Source organism: Camellia sinensis, chromosome 5, assembly GCF_055761805.1.
Source record: "Camellia sinensis isolate YWXY chromosome 5, ASM5576180v1, whole genome shotgun sequence".
Lineage (NCBI taxonomy): Eukaryota > Viridiplantae > Streptophyta > Magnoliopsida > Ericales > Theaceae > Camellia > Camellia sinensis.
Window position 1 is genome coordinate 95,171,814 of NC_138965.1, and position 16,553 is coordinate 95,188,366.

The following is a 16,553-nucleotide window of genomic DNA, read 5'->3' on the forward strand; positions in this document are numbered from 1 at the left end:
AGTTGTACTAGGAAAAAAGTGATGGACATGAGGCAAAAAGTGTTAACTAACAACTTTAGTAGAGAGATTCCAAAAATGAATTCTTATATCTTTGATCAAGATTTTGCTAGGAAAGAGTTGTCACATGCCATAATCTTGCATGAATATCCCCTCTCTATCGTAGACCATGTTGGTTTTAAACGATATTCAGCAGCACTTCAACCATTGTTTAAAGTGCCTTCTCGAAATACGATAAAGAGTGATATTTTAAAGATTTATGATTATGAGAGGGTGAAGACATTGAGTTTGGTGGAGCATAATAAAAGTAGGGTAGCAATCACAACTGATATGTGGACTGCTAGCAATCAAAAGAAAGGATTCATGGCTGTCACCGCACACTTTATTGATGATTCATGGACATTGCAAAGTCGCATTTTGAGGTATATTTTTGTAAATTTGCAAATCATTTAAAAATTCAATCTTATTCAGTTCAATTTGCATGTTATTAATACTTGTTTATGAATATCATATTTGAGGTTTATTTATGTTCCATGTCCACACACAAAAGACGTTCTTTGTGATACTTTGCTTGAGTGTATGATGGATTGGAATATTGATAGAAAAATCTCGACTGTTACTGTTGATAATTGCTCCACAAATGATGCCATGATTACCATGTTGATGGATAAGTTAAGTAATTCATCGCTTTTGTTGGGTGGTACTTTGTTTCATATGCGTTGATGTGCGCATATTTTGAATTTGATAGTGAAAGATGGATTGGATGTCATACGAGTTGGTGTGGAGAAAATTCGAGAGAGTGTAGCTTATTGGACAGCAACACCAAAAAGAGTAGAAAAAATTGAAGAAACAGTCAACCAATTGCGTATTCCACATACCAAGAAATTAGGACTTGATTGTGCAACTAGGTGGAATTCAACGTACTTGATGCTTCAGACAGCCTTATTGTATAAGGATGTCTTTTCTAGGTTGAAAATTAGAGAGCCCCAATATAAGACTGTGCCAACTGAGCAAGAATGGGAGTTTGCTAGAGAGATTAGTGGGAGGTTTAAGATTTTTTTTTCTATTACCGAGTTGTTTTCTGGTACAAAGTATCCCACAGCCAATGTTTGTTTCCCAGCCTTATGTGAGATTAGGATGACACTGTCTCAATGGCTCTCTTGTGAAATTGAAGTGATCAGAACAATGGCATCAAAAATGGTGGAAAATTTTGATAAATATTGGTTAGTGATACATGGTGTTATTGGGGTTGCAGTTGTACTTGATCCTAGGTATAAGATGACTGTATTGGAGTTTTATTTTGAAAAACTTTATGGAGACAAAGCTGAAGATGAAGTTGATAGGGTTCGTCATATTTGTTATGATTTGTTGCAAGAGTATCAGCACCGAGTTGGTATGGAGACCGATGTTGGTGGTGACTCTTCTGCTCATCCAGAAATTGTTACAGAGACCCTTTCAGAATTTGATTTGTTTGTTAGTAGAAAGAGAAGTAAAAAAATGAAGAATGTAAGATCAGAGTTGGACCATTATCTAGAAGATGATGTTTTGCCAAGAACTTCAGGTTTTGATGTTTTGAATTGGTGGAAAGCTAGTGGACCAAAATATCCGACCTTACAGGCAATAGCTAGGGACATTTTAGCTATTCCTGTATCCACTGTTGCTTCTGAGTCAGCATTTAGTACTAGTGGAAGGTTGGTGAGTCCACATCGTAGTAGACTTCATCCAAACACATTAGAAGCATTAATGTGTGCACAAAGTTGGTTGTGGGGTGAAGAGATGAAAGGTATTATTTCATCCAATTTACATATTATTATTTCACTTTTTATTATTTAAATTATCATGGAATAATTTCACTATTGAATTTATATTCTTTACTTTTTAGGAAATTCAACATTGGAATCGGTGGGCTATGCAACTATATATGATGATGATGAGATCGATTCAGATCAGTCATGTGCCACTTTTGTGTTAGTTGTCATCTTTTTTGTTTTAATTCACATTTTTTACATTTTATTATTAATATTAATTATTTGTTTTTTTTTTCTTTTGTTATTTAACAGGAATTCAAGTTGAAGGAGATGATGGAAGTTGTGTGGTTTGTATGGGTTTGAAGAAACAATGGATTTGCTTTTTTATGTTGTAATGGATATTTTTTTTTTTAATTTTAATTTTTGGGTAACCTATCCTTTGCGGGTTGTGCTTGGGATTAATTATTCTCTTTGCTACTTGTTGAATTTTCTTATGTGTGGGCTGCTGGACAGATATTTTGTTTATGGGCTGCTGGATTTTTGCTACAGGATGTTCTCAATCAGTGATTAGGTAGTTGTGATTCACAGGATGTACACCCAATCTTTACATTTTTAGTTTACAATCAGTGATTAACTATTTTTGCTACAGGATGTTCTCAATTAGTTATGGATGTTCTCAATCTTTACAATCACAGGATGTTTTGCTACATGATGTTTATCAATAATTATTCTCTTTCTTTTTTTTGTTTTGTTGTGGCTGAGTTTTAATTAATTAAAAAAATGAAGCTATTAGGGGTTGATATTCCAACTGAAAAATTCCAAAATTTATACATCCAGGATGATTGAGAATGTTTATTAATGTTTACAGATTTTTACAAAAAAAAAAAAAAAAAAAAAAATCGGGGATTTTCCGGGGCCGGGGATCCCCAATCCCCGATCGGGGGCGGGGATGGGGCCGGGCTATGGGTCCCCGTCGGGGATCGGGGACGGGGACGGGGGTGGTATTATTTTCTGGGATCGGGGACGGGGGGGTAGTCCCCGGCCCGGCCCGGCCCCGCCCCGTTGCCATTCCTACACATACACGCGACGGGCAGCGAGAGGGAGATAAAAAAATAAAAAAATAAAATAAAAATAAATAGACCAATCAGAATTTACTGAGATGGTGGGTTCCCCCGTGGGAGTCTCACTCTTTAGGAAAATGGTTAAAAATTATAGAGACTTATTTATAAGTCTTATTTCGGACACTTATACTATACTAAGTCCTGTGTAATTTCTTATAGAGTCTCAAGTCCTATCTAGATAAGAATGTATTCCACAAGATCGTATTTGCGAAACGTAACGTGACACGTTACGTTACGTTTATGTAGGTGCCACGTCGCGTTACGTTACGTTTATGTAGGTATCACGTCACGTTACGTTTATGTCATATCCCATCTGATATGGTCATGTTACGTTACATTTATGTAGGTGTCACGTTACGTTTCGCAAACTTAATCTATGGTAATATTCAATTTCTTATATAATTGAATGTTACCATAGATCATATTTATGTGAATGTGAATTTCAAAATATACGAACAAGTAACATTTTTACATTCAATTTAAAAAATCAAAAACCTAGTAAGTTTGCGAAACAGAACGTGACACATTACATTATGTTTATGTAGGTATCACGTTACGGTGTCACGTTACATTTATGTAATGTCTCATCTAATATGGTCACGTTACGTTACGTTTATGTAGGTGTCATGTTACGTTTTGCAAACTTAATTTATAGTTACATTCAATTTCCTATATATGATTTTACCATTATTTATGATATTAACAACGAGGGTAAATGTGTCAACAAACTTCATACAAGACTTGTGAGAACATAAGTTTTTTCATGTGTAGTATTAAGTTTCCCTAATAGGACTTCTAAATAATTTTTTCTAAAAATTATTTTTAAATTATTATTATTATTATTATTTTTATGAAAGAGATAATTCCAAATAGGCCATATAGTACAGGACTCCTCATCAAAACCCTAAAAACGCAACCTTTCTTTCTCCCTCTCTCGTTGTAGATTCTGGCCAAAACAACTACTCTCTCTCTCTCTCTCTCTCTCTCTCTCTCTCTCTCTCGCTCTCGCTCTCTCTTTCTGTGTGTGTGTAGAAAAGCACAGAAAAATGGCGGAGGCGGCTTCAATGGAGGAAATTAGGGCGACAGCCTCTCGACTGGGCATCGACCTCTCTGAAGTTGATTTGGACACCATTCGCCTCCCTCCTGGTGAGGACTTGGGCATCAAAAGGTGAACAATCCAAACCACAAAACCCTAAACCCCATGTATATATATATATATATATATTCTACGTAAATCGTAATAATTTTGATTTTGATTTCCATTATCCATGTTGTTGTGTTTTTAGTGATGATGAAGATCTGAATGAGGACGACCCACTGGAATTCGATGGCGGGTTCGGAAACATAATAGTTGTGGATAACCTACCTGTTGTTCCGAAAGAGAAGTTCGAGAAGCTGGAAGGTGTTATTCGCAAAATCTACAGTCAGATTGGAGTCATCAAAGAAGATGGCCTTTGGATGCCCATCGATCCTTCCTCCCACAAAACCCTCGGCTATTGCTTCATTGAGTATAACACTCCTCAGGTATATCCCAGTATTCACTATATCAACTACTCCCAATAGACAAACTCATAAATTTGAGACCCACAAAATAGTCTTGAAACATGAATATTATGCAATATGTATCATACATAAATTGTTATTATCAAATGCAGCCTTGTAAAAGGTGTAGAGAGTGAATTCCCTGGAAAAAAAAAATTGTCTTTTCTAAGCAACTTTGCATCATACATAACTTGCTCATATTTTTTCCTAGTCTAGTTTTGCCTAACAAACTGGAAAAATATTTGGCATTAAGCTAAATTTAACTGTGTTCAATGCATTTTAAATTGAACTTCTCTCTCTATGTGTGTGCGCGCGCCCGTGCGCAAAGAATCTATATTAAAATTTGGAATCCCCTTGGTAAAACGAGCTATATTACGGTTGGTGATTAATTTGCCTTTGTGGTGATTCCTGCACTTGATTCATGCATACTTTCTACAGCGTGCTATTTCTGTTCAAGTATGTGATTTTTCTTAGTCAGTTTGGAGTTATTTTCTTGGTACTCTGATACTTGACGAAATGCTTGCATATGGACTTTAATTTTCTTTGGTAGGAAGCTGAACTTGCGAGGGAGAAGACACATAACTACAAGTTGGACAGGTTTCATATATTTGCTGTAAACATGTTTGATGACATTGAAAAGTTCTTGAAAGTTCCAGATGAATGGGCTCCACCTGAAACCAAGCCATATACTCCAGGAGTAAGCATTTTAATGGGCTTTATTTATGTTTTTTATCCTTCTGTGTCTTTCTTCTTTTTGTTATTGGCCTCCCGTTTGGACATTAGATTCACTTTAAAGGTATAATATGAATGAATTACCTATAGGATAGTAAGTTTATGGGCATGTATCTAGCTTTATAAATCCTAGCTGTAAGATAAGTCAGTAGCTGTAGAGTGGCCATGCATATCTGGAAAGATGGTTTCAAATCAGATCTTAGGCGTTGCAATCTCCTAGATACTGTATTTTTCAGAGTTTGTTCTCTGTGGTTCAAGTGATACATGAAATATTCTTAACTCTACATGAACCCCAAATTCCTGTATCGCATATTGAAGATATCAATTTCTCTTAATGTTATGATTTTTTATTTGAATGTTTAACCTGATCGAGTTTATGACCATTTATTTTTTAAATTGAACGACTGAAGGAGTGCCGCCTATCTTTCTTAAGTCTATTGTTGCTTCCTTTTAATCAATTGCACAACAGTAGAAATTGTGGTAAATTACTTTATACTAATGAATTGCGATGTTACTTGTAGATCTGTTCTGTTTTATTAAAGAAATAAGTAATTAAAATTGGTACATGTTGTATGATATGTTTTTTTCCCAAGTATATTAAAGAACAATCCCTTGACATAGCGGACTGGAAAAGAAGGATTCATATAGTGATCTCCATTCCATTGGGACACATGGCTTAGTTTGGTTGGGTTTGGTTTTGGGTTTGTATTAAAGAACAACGTCAAAAGGAGCACCCATTGCATCCCAATCCCAAACATAGATAAATTCATAAAGCCAAGAAGCACTCTCTCTACTAGAAGGCGTCACCACCATCCACTAACCTTTCACTTTTACTATCTACTAGAGTTCACTACCACCACCACTCGCCACCCCCTTGTTTTCTTAATTGACAATGATAAATCAATCTTTGTGTTGGAAATAGTGCATATGTCCATTTTTAGAATCCATCGTTGCTCTCATTCTGGTTAGTATTGTGGTTGACAAAGGAGGGACTACTTGAAAATAGTATGGTTGTTTGGTGATTTGGCATATTGCTTTCTGCCACGAGTTGAATGATTGAGAGGTGAAGTTGGAAAACCACCTTGGTTTGCTTTATGTGTTGCAAAACGTGGCAAAAGATGCTTTGTTATGGTAGAGATCGACAAACATTTCTTCTCTATGAAGAGGCATTTGGATGTCTAAGGCTCTATCTAATCTAAGGTGGTTGTGGTGGTTAATGTTTTCGTTTTTTGATTTTTGTCAGCAACTCATGGCAAGATACTTGCCATTGAAAATGAAAGCATCAAATTCATGTAAATTGGTGTTGTATGTGTAAAAAAGATCGAAAATTTGTCAGTCACCTCATTCATTGTGAGGTGGCTGACTAGATTTGTGATCTTTGGTTCTAGAGATGTTTGTTACAATGTGTTCCTCAAGAATTTGTTGGAGTTGTTACATACTTAGAGGGGAGAGAGGATGGGCAAGAGAAGGGAAATGGAATGGCTTTTGGTGCCTTTATCCTTGATGTCAATCATTTGGGGAGAGCCAAATAAAACTACCTTTTTTGTCTTGGAAGGCCCTATCTTTTGATTGAAGAGAAGTTTCTCTCTTTTCTATAGTTGGTTCTGAGGTAGTTTTGATCTGTTTGGATTTTGTAGAGGTTTTGAGTGATTGATGTATAGGTTATTTGGTTTGTTTTGTAACCCCTATATAGTGTACACGAGCGGTAGTCACTCGGTGCCTTTTGTTTAATATAAATATTTCACTCATCAAAAAAATATCAATGTTTGAAACCTGCTGCAAGCCTGGAGAGAAAGGTAAAAGATGGAAGAGATGGAAGTGGTGAGCCAGCAATAATGGTGTTTGTTGTTGGAGTGAAGTCATGATTGTGGGTGATTTTGTAATGTTAGGGTCAGAAGAAGAAAAAAAAAATGAGTGAGGGTTAAGAATAAATTACAAAAGAAAAATAAATTAGTGAAAGTGAGAGGGTGGTGTGGTGTCAGGCAACAGTGGTGGGCTTTGGTGAGCATCAGAGGGCTGAGGAAGGAAACAAATTTTTTTTTTGATTTCTTATAACTGGGTTTGGTTGAGATATGTATGTATGTATGTATTACGGCTTTAGTTGAGACTGGTAAATAGTATGGTGCCTATAACGTGCGGTGGTAATTGGGGGATAGGGGTGGGGGTGGGAGGAAGACAGTAACTAGAAAGAAGGGGACAAGAATGAGAAAAAATGTTTGAGGCACAGGTGTCTTTTTAATGCTCTAAATTGTGGGGTATAAGCTACGAACACCATGGGCACCCATTAGCTTGTGGGGGGAGGCTCAAGCATGACCTTAAGGGGTTTAGTGTCACGTTTTAAAGGTCAGTGAGACTTAATCATGAGGGCAAAGGTATAATTTTTCCTGTCCAATAATATGCTCTTTATCTCACCCAACACTAATATGAAATTTAAAATTTTAATTAAATATGTTTTCTTGATTAGAACAACCCAAGTAATCTAACCAAAAGGCCCCTAATTATTCCTTTGAAAGGTTTTTCAAATTTTCTATTTCAAGTATGAGCAAAATCTTGTCCACTTGTTAGAATATGGTGAGTCTATAGTCATCTGAGATTGTAGGGGCTTGGACTGTGTTTTAATCTTTTTTGTTAATTTTTTTTCAACTGAACTATGACACTCTGTTAGGAACTTCTGTTTTGTAGTATCCTATATTATTTTCACTAGATAACCTTTCCATGGCAGTTGGTTGTTTGGTTGTTCAGGCATCCCTTTTTTCTCACGTGTTTGCTTATGTTTTTGCCCTTTCATGTGTGTATTGGTGTGCAAAATGTTTTTCATGATCTCTTTTTCAAACGCATCCCTCATATCCTTGTATTTCTTTACAGGAAAATCTGCAGAAATGGCTTACTGATGAGAAGGCTAGAGATCAGTTTGTTATTCGATCTGGCTCAGACACTGAAGTATTGTGGAATGATGCGAGACATTTGAAGCCCGAGCCTGTTTACAAACGTTCAGTGAGTTGACACCATCATTATTATTATAAACATCATTAAATCTTAACTATCCACTGAGTAACTTTCCGCGCCTGTGTCGTTCATCAAAAGCATGTCCTATTATGACCGTCAAAAACAATATCGCCCATCCTAAATGAGAAGAGAGAATAGCTTTGTTGCTTACAATGTGTAAATAAATAAAAAATATATATTTTTTATTGTAAAAACAGAGTGATATCATACATCTTTTCTTGGCAGTTTTGGACAGAAAGTTTTGTGCAGTGGTCCCCTCTGGGGACATACTTGGCCACAGTTCATAGGCAGGGTGCTGCTGTTTGGGGTGGTGCCACTACCTTCAACAGGCTTATGCGTTATGCTCATCCGCAGGTTTTTTCACTTCTGCTTTTAGTAATGTTTAAGAGTTTGCCTTTTTTTTATTTAAAAAAAAAATTGTTATGTTTTGGATTGATATGTAGGCTTTAGTGGTATTAACTGCAGGTTAAATTGATTGATTTCTCTCCTGGTGAGAACTTTTTGGTGACATACAGCAGCCATGAACCAAGCAATCCTCGTGATACTCATGTGAGATTTCCTACTCTACCACTACTTATTTTAATTTATGTTTTTACAATTAAACATTTTCACTTGAGGCAACTCTAATGTGAGTTAATTTTTCAGAGGGTGGTGTTAAATATTTTTGATGTGAGAACTGGAAAAGTGATGAGGGATTTCAAGGGAAGTGCAGATGAGTTTGCAGTTGGTGGAACTGGAGGTGTTACTGGGGTGTCTTGGCCAGTTTTCAGGTGATCGTTAAGTACTATGGATATATTTGAATGTGCTTTGTGGATGTTATTATTCACTTGTCTTATGGATGAATATCACTATTGTTTCCAGATGGGGTGGTGGAAAAGATGACAAGTATTTTGCCCGAATTGGTAAAAATGTGATCTCAGTCTATGAAACAGAGACCTTTACACTTATTGACAAGAAATCCATAAAGGTTGAAAATGTGATGGACTTTAGTTGGTCACCTACTGATCCCATTCTTGCACTATTTGTTCCTGAACTTGGTGGAGGGAACCAACCTGCAAGGGTGAGTCCAGATGTTTCAAATTTTTTTTAATAATATTTTTGAAAAGTGAAAGTATAATTACTTTGCATACTTTTCACAGGTGAGTCTTATTCAAATCCCAAGCAAAGAAGAGTTGAGGCAGAAGAATCTTTTCAGTGTTAGTGATTGCAAAATGTATTGGCAAAGCAATGGGGATTACCTTGCTGTTAAGGTTGACCGCTATACAAAAACTAAGAAGAGCACATACACTGGATTTGAGCTTTTCCGGATTAAAGAACGTGACATACCGATTGAGGTTTTGGAGCTTGAGAATAAGAATGACAAGATTATTGCATTTGCTTGGGAACCGAAGGGCCATAGGTTTGCAGTTATCCATGGTGATAGCCCTAGGCCCGACATAAGTTTCTACTCGATGCGGAGCACTTCTAACACCGGTCGTGTTTCAAAGCTCACAACTCTAAAGGGAAAGCAAGCTAATGCTCTTTACTGGTCGCCAGCTGGCCGTTTCATCATACTTGCGGGGTTGAAGGGCTTCAATGGACAGTTGGAGTTCTTCAATGTTGACGAGCTTGAAACCATGGCGACTGCTGAGCATTTCATGGCAACAGATATTGAATGGGATCCTACTGGAAGGTATTTTTTGGACAACATTGGGTAACATTAAGACATGGTTTAGGGTTGGTTTTTGTAGTGGCTTTTTTGCTTTTTTGACTTTTTTTTTAAGATAACAAATAGGCTTTTTGGTTCAAAAGCTGCCTTTTTTAGAATGTCCCAAACAGCCCCTAAATTAGAGGTGATCAAGCCACTTTCCAATTTTGTTTTGCCGGTCAAACCAATTGCCTTTTGATTTAAAATAACCGTACTACTGAAATTTACAATTTCCCACCTATCATATCTGCTTTGGTGATAAATAAAATGTTCTTCTGAATTTCAATTTGAGAAGATAGAATCCTTTGCTTTATTTGCTGAGATAAATTTGTCTTTTTAATTTTGATTAAGTTATCCACTTGTGTCTGCAGGTATGTTGCAACTTCAGTTACTTCAGTTCATGAGATGGAAAATGGTTTCAATATCTGGTCTTTTCATGGAAAGCTACTGTATCGGATATTAAAGGATCACTTCTTCCAAGTAAGATTTAACACACTAATTTTCTATTTTTAAGTTTTATTATAAATTGTGTTTATGTATTGGTCAATAAAGTAGTGGCCCCGTTTGGTGTAGCTGTTAAAACAGCTTATAGATTATAGCTTAACAGGTTATAGATTATGACTTTAATCAGAAGTTGTTAATCTGTTTGGTGTAGCGGTTAGATTATAGATTTAAGTTGCTGAGTAGTGTTTGTTAAATAAACTGTGAAATAGCTTTTTCAATTAATTTTTATTTTTTGTTTGTCTACATTTCTCATAAAAAATAATAATAATAATCTATATTCCATTTGGGTCTTTTTCTATTTTTAAAAAAATAAAAATTAAAAAAATTTAAGAGTATAACCATAAATTAACATGTCCACGGCAGAAGTTGATAATCAGAAACAAAGGGTGAGCAGCTTCTCAGAATCAGTTTTTTTGAGTTAAAATAAGTTGTTAGAATCCGAAGCTGTTTGAAATAAGCTTAATCAAACAGTCTAAAATAACTTTTTCAAAGCTAAAAGTCATAAGTTAGCTCTGAAAAGCTGAAACAAACACCCCCAATATATGATTGCCTTGGATTTACTAAGGATATGGTTTTACAAAGAGCTGACTTGATAGGATTGATCCCTGTAGCCAACCCCAAGGCTTATGATGTTTTTGGTTGATTTAGAAAATACAATAGTTCAATGATTCTATGAAACTAATCTATGTTGTCAGATAGAATCTGTCTAATATATATTAGTGGAATACTATGATGCACGGACACGGACACGTGAAACGACACAGACACGTAAATACGTAAATTTTCAAAAAATTGGGGACCCGACATGTTGGGGACACGTTTAATATATATAATTTTATTTATTTATTTTATATCTAAAATTTTAAAAAATATTAATTCTTATAAAATTACAATAATAATAAAATTAATAAATATATTACCTAAACTTTTTTAATAAAAATTGATTTTTTTTAAATAAAAATAATTTATTTTATAAATTTGAATAAAAAGATGGATATAAATAATAAAACAAAAGAAAATAAAAAAAAAGAATAAAAAGAAAAGGGTGGAGTGGAGAGAAATGAAATCAGATGAAGGGAAGTGAAGAAAGAGAAGGAGACAGAAGGAGAGACGAAAGAAGATAGAAGATAGAAGACAGAAGATAGAAGACGAAGACGATGCGAAGACGAAGACGAAGGCAGAAGAACAAAGAAGCAGAAGAGAGAAGAAGAACAGGTTAGGGCTTGTTCTCTCTGTCCTCGATCTGTCTCTCTCTTCCCTCGATCTGTCTCTGGCTCTGGCTCTCTCTCTTTCTCCTCTCCAATAGTTCTAGGGCTTCTTCGATCCACCTGCGTGTCTGAATCGTGTCCTCGCATGTCCAACCTCGTGTCCAACTTTGAAAAATTCTAAAAAAATGGGGGACACGTAGGGGAGAGTGTCAGACACGTGTCCATAGCGTGTCCGACGCGTGTCCGTATCCGACACTCATACGCAAGCCTTAGGGACGTGTCCGTGCTTCATAGGTGGAATACAACGTTGGTCCAAATGGTCTGCCACTTGACAATATTGAGATGTTACTGTACGTATAATGACTGCCAAGAAATAGATGCATGGAATTGAATTACAATTAGATGACGAAAACACTCATTGTGCATTCTTCCATCTCTAGTTAGTTATATTTAGCCTCTTTTGTCTGAGATATCTTCTATTATGAGCAGTGGCGGAGGTATAGAGGGTCTAGGGGGGTCACATGCCCCCCTTGGGTTTTGGATTTTTTATTTTATTTTATTTTATTTTTTTGTGGCAAACATAAAGAAAATATTGTAAATAAAAAAATTTATAAAAATATTATTTAGAGTGAAATGTCAATCACATTTTTAAAATTATGAGAACAATAATGGTTGTTTTGATTGAAAATAAAAAGATTATGATAAGTCATATTATTATTTATAAAAATTTTAATATAATGGAGATGTCTATCATTATTGACATACATATATAATTAATCTCAATGAAGATATGAGATTTATTAGATTGTTAGTTACATTTGACATGTGAGAGTCATCCTTTATGTGTTTCTTTATTATTAGTTAGTGATATCACATGGGTTTGGGAGTACCAAGAAAGCTAAATCACTGTGGTTAGGCATTGTTCTTGCTATTTTTTGGGTTATATGGTTGGAGAGAAATGCTCGGATTTTTGACGACAAAGTAGCAAGTGTAGAGGCTTTGTGGGATAGGATTGAATATTTGGCTTCTTTTGGGCTTTTGTATCTCCTTCTTTTAAAGGAGTTTTTTTGTTTTTGATTTCTAGGGATTGGGCTGCTGTTTGTCATTCTTAGTGTTTGGAGTCTTGTGATTGGTTTTGCTTTTTCTTCTTCTTTGTTCCCTTCTTGTATGAGGACTTCTTGTTCTCTCTCCTTTCCGTTTTTATAAAATTTTGTTGTTTTTCAAAAAAAAAAAAAAAATCACATGTCAATGATGGTGTGATATTACTATTATATTGAATTTTTATTAAATTTTTGTATAAAAAATTACTTTATCGTTATATAATTTATTTTAAAACTTATATCCATGATTTTTTTTATATTGTCTATGATACACTAGTTACAAATAACATTATTTTTTTTTTTTTTATCTTTCTTGAAGTCAATCGTAAAAATTTATGTGAAATATTTTTGTATAAATTTTTAATGTTATAATTGATAAGTGTCCCATCTGATTTAATTTATTGACTCCGTCACTGATTATGAGGTCTTATTCTCTTGTGTGAAACTTAAGAAGCACGAACGCTTATAAGAAGGTAGTGTGTCCGTGTCCGTGTTTTGGACACTTTCTGACGCGTCTAAGACACTCCTACAAAATGTGTCCGACTATCTTAGAGCTGAATGCACTTCAGACACTTAAGAGAGACATGTCCGTCCCATACAAGTAATTATAAGTTTTAATAAAATAACCTAAGATACAATGATAAAAGAAAAACAATGTAGATATATAAGAGCTAATGTTATGTTGCCTGTATTATCTTTGAATACTAAATTCATATATATAAGTTATAACATAAATAAATATACACAAATTTATATTTTGTGTCCCCCGCATGACGTGTAGTGTATTTTCTAAAAAATGTTGTGTTGCTGCTTCTTAGTTTGAAACTCATATGATCTATAATATATCCTAATGTCAGTATTGAAAATTATAAATCAATCATGCATCTTTGTTTGATAGCTTCATAGAATGTGAATAGAGCTAGCAGAATTATGATTACCTTTGTAATGAAAACGAAACACGCGCCAAATGTTGATCTTACTATCACAGCAGTCAAATATAACATGATCTGACTAAGCTAAGGTTTTCTTGTTGATTATGACAGTTTTTGTGGCGCCCAAGGCCACCACCCTTCTTGAGCCCCGAGAAAGAGGAAGAGATTGCCAAGAACCTGAAGAAGTATAGTAAGAAGTATGAAGCAGAGGACCAAGATGTGTCATTACTATTGAGTGAGCAGGATCGGGAGAAGCGAAAGATGTTGAAAGAGGAATGGGAGAGATGGATCAACGAGTGGAAGCGATTGCACGAAGAAGAGGACTTGGAGAGGCAGAAGCTAAGGGACGGAGAAGCCAGCGATGAGGAAGAGGAGTACGAGGCAAAGGAAGTTGAGGTCGAAGAGTTGTTGGATGTTTCAGAAGAGGTTCTATCATTTGACTTTGGACAAGAGTGAGTCTAATGTAGCTGATATTTTTGAAGTTATTTCGGATTAGGTCCTGCGATCCATTTTATTTATGATCTCTATTTGGTTGGTTCTGTATGGAGCTTAAAATGTTTTTGTTTTCTCATTCTTACCTTATTTTGTTGTTTAGAATGTTTGTTCACTTGAGGAAGTTTTGTTTACTTGCCTAGATTACAATACTTATGGTGGTTATTATCTAGTGGGTCTAAATTATTTATTGTAACAACTCTAGCTTTTTTTAATTCACCAAGTGATGTAATTGAAGTGATTTGGGATGAGCTGGGAAGCTGATAAGTTAGCCTTTAATGATATCACCGAAAGGGTTAATTGCACCTGGACTCCCTGGCTTATTAGCGAATATGACCATATCTCTCTCATCTGAATTAGTACATGTTGACACCCTCAATTGTCAAAATTTATCAATTTCATCCCTCCACATCTCCTCTAGAATGGAGGCATCTGTACGATTTTTATTGTTGAATGGGTTAATGTGTATGAGTTCATAGATAAGGAGATGAAATGATATTTCATTAATAGTCGAGAGTATTAGTTGAGAGGGTGTTGGTGTAATTAACCGGCCCTAAAAAATTCTAATGGATTTGTTTGTTTTGCCTATGGTATGCCACCCACCTTGTTTTTTCAGAGTGAAGTGTTTCATTTATTTTTTTAGGTTTTTGTTTCATAGTAGAAAATCTCAGCCTCTACAAATCCACTCCATGATTAGCCAAAATCTGGTGGCTTGGAATTGTTGGATGCAACAATTGAATTTTGAAAAAATTCACATTTGTTTTTTCTAAGTTAATATCATTTTGTTCCTGAGTTATTAGTTTAAACAATTACCTCTAACCGTAGACATTAGTTCATTTTATCACAAATTATTAACGGAATTGATATATTTTATGAATTCGAAACTGGTCCAAAAAAAAGTGTTTGGAATTTTAACCCTCTTTCAAAGAACGTGTTCCCTTAGGCCCCGTTTGTTTTGGGTGAAAGAGAGGGTATTGGGATTGCTAATACCAAGGTATTAGTAATAGCTTTGTTTGTTTTGGGAGAAGGCCTTGGGACTATTAGTCCCTTGGTATTACTAATACCCTTGGAGAGGGGATTGGTAAGGAGGAGGTAGAGATGGTATTAGAAAAATAGTGAGGGGATTAGAAATTTTTTTATTCTTTTTATTTTTTATATATGGGAAATTTTTTTTAAAATATAATTTTTAATTTTTTATATTTTTTTATTTGTTTTATTATTTTATATAAAAATAATTTAATAATTCCTCACTACTAATCCCCTCACTATCAATCCCCTCACTAACAATCCTCTCACTATCAATCCCCTCCATTCTATCTCTGAAAACAAACGGGGCCTTAAAACCAAGCTATTTGGAAGATAGTTTGGAAGGTTATCCTTGTCACCAAATTTATAGATTTTTGAATCTAATAGCATTGATGGATCTTCTATAATTTCAACCAGTGCTTGGTTGACATCAGTAGCTTCTTTTTTTAACATATTCCGTAAGGATGGAGTCTCTCGCTCGCGCCACATTTGTGCGTTCTCTCCTTTGAGTTGCTCTATAGCAGCACCATTATCGCGTGATTAGTTTGAGACAATTATATGTTGGGATCTGGGATCCCGCCCAAGACCTTATAGAAATCATTGCAAGCAGAAAAACACACCCACACACAAGGAGACACAATATTTTACGTGGTTCGGCCCAATGCCTACGTCCACGGGAGAGTAACCGGTTATCACTATACCAATGAGGAGATTACAGAAAGATTACAATAGAGGAGGAGCTCACACTCTCCTCACTCAGCCACTCACCCGTCTCCCTTGCTCACACCGAGGGAGACGGTCTCTCCACCTCACATCTCTCACTCTCTTTGTTGTCTCACGGTTTGCTCACCTTTTGCTCTCTCCTCTCAACCTCCATTTATAGGTGAGGGAGTAGGTGGGAGAGCCTTTGGGCAGCCTCCATCCTTGACTCTTCAAGATGGTTGGTGGCCGCCAAGGTGGACTTTGGTTGGTTGCCTTCCCATTGTTGCCAACCAAACTTGACTTGGATGATCACTCCTTTCACATGGGGTGAATTCAACAAATCACCCCCTCAATCCATGTGAGGTGATCCACTGCACACACTGCTGCTAATCTTGTCACGCCCAAATTCAACAAAGTCTGCATCTCTTCACTGAGACGCTGTATCCCCTGAAGCTAGAGATAAAACACCAGAGATACAAGAGGAGGAGGGAATCCGACATCCTCAACTCAACTCACACCACTCTCTGATTTGGAGAGAACCGCTGCTCCTATCTCCTACAGATCTCTTCCACACTTTCTGTCTCGGATGTCTTCAGCATAGTCTGCATCTCCTCACTGAGATGCTTGCACCCCCTGAAGCTAGAGATAATACACCAGAGATATAAGAGGAGGAGGGAATCCTACATCCTCAACTCAACTCACACCACTCTCTGATTTGGAGAGAGCCACTGCTCCTATCTCTCACAGATCTCTTCC

At 35.9% G+C, this 16,553-nt stretch overlaps 1 protein-coding gene across 1 annotated transcript; it reads left to right on the forward strand.

The window, feature by feature from the left end:
* Positions 1-3,733: 3,733 nt before the first annotated feature.
* LOC114295115 (eukaryotic translation initiation factor 3 subunit B) lies at positions 3,734-14,374 on the forward strand. The gene is made up of 11 exons (XM_028239309.2): positions 3,734-4,034; positions 4,153-4,390; positions 4,959-5,105; positions 8,006-8,134; positions 8,372-8,500; positions 8,612-8,695; positions 8,792-8,916; positions 9,008-9,206; positions 9,286-9,818; positions 10,205-10,313; positions 13,689-14,374. The coding sequence occupies exons 1-11, from the start codon at positions 3,913-3,915 to the stop codon at positions 14,031-14,033; spliced, it is 2,160 nt and encodes a 719-aa protein (XP_028095110.2). The 5' UTR covers positions 3,734-3,912; the 3' UTR covers positions 14,034-14,374.
* The last annotated feature ends 2,179 nt before the right edge of the window (positions 14,375-16,553 follow it).

Bases quoted from the DNA above. Each gene is read 5' to 3' on its own strand.
- LOC114295115 (XM_028239309.2), top strand. From the start codon at position 3,913: ATGGCGGAGGCGGCTTCAATGGAGGAAATTAGGGCGACAGCCTCTCGA. The intron at 5,106-8,005 runs GTAAGCATTTTA...ATTTCTTTACAG, and splicing joins CCAAGCCATATACTCCAGGA to GAAAATCTGCAGAAATGGCT. The intron at 10,314-13,688 runs GTAAGATTTAAC...TGATTATGACAG, and splicing joins TAAAGGATCACTTCTTCCAA to TTTTTGTGGCGCCCAAGGCC.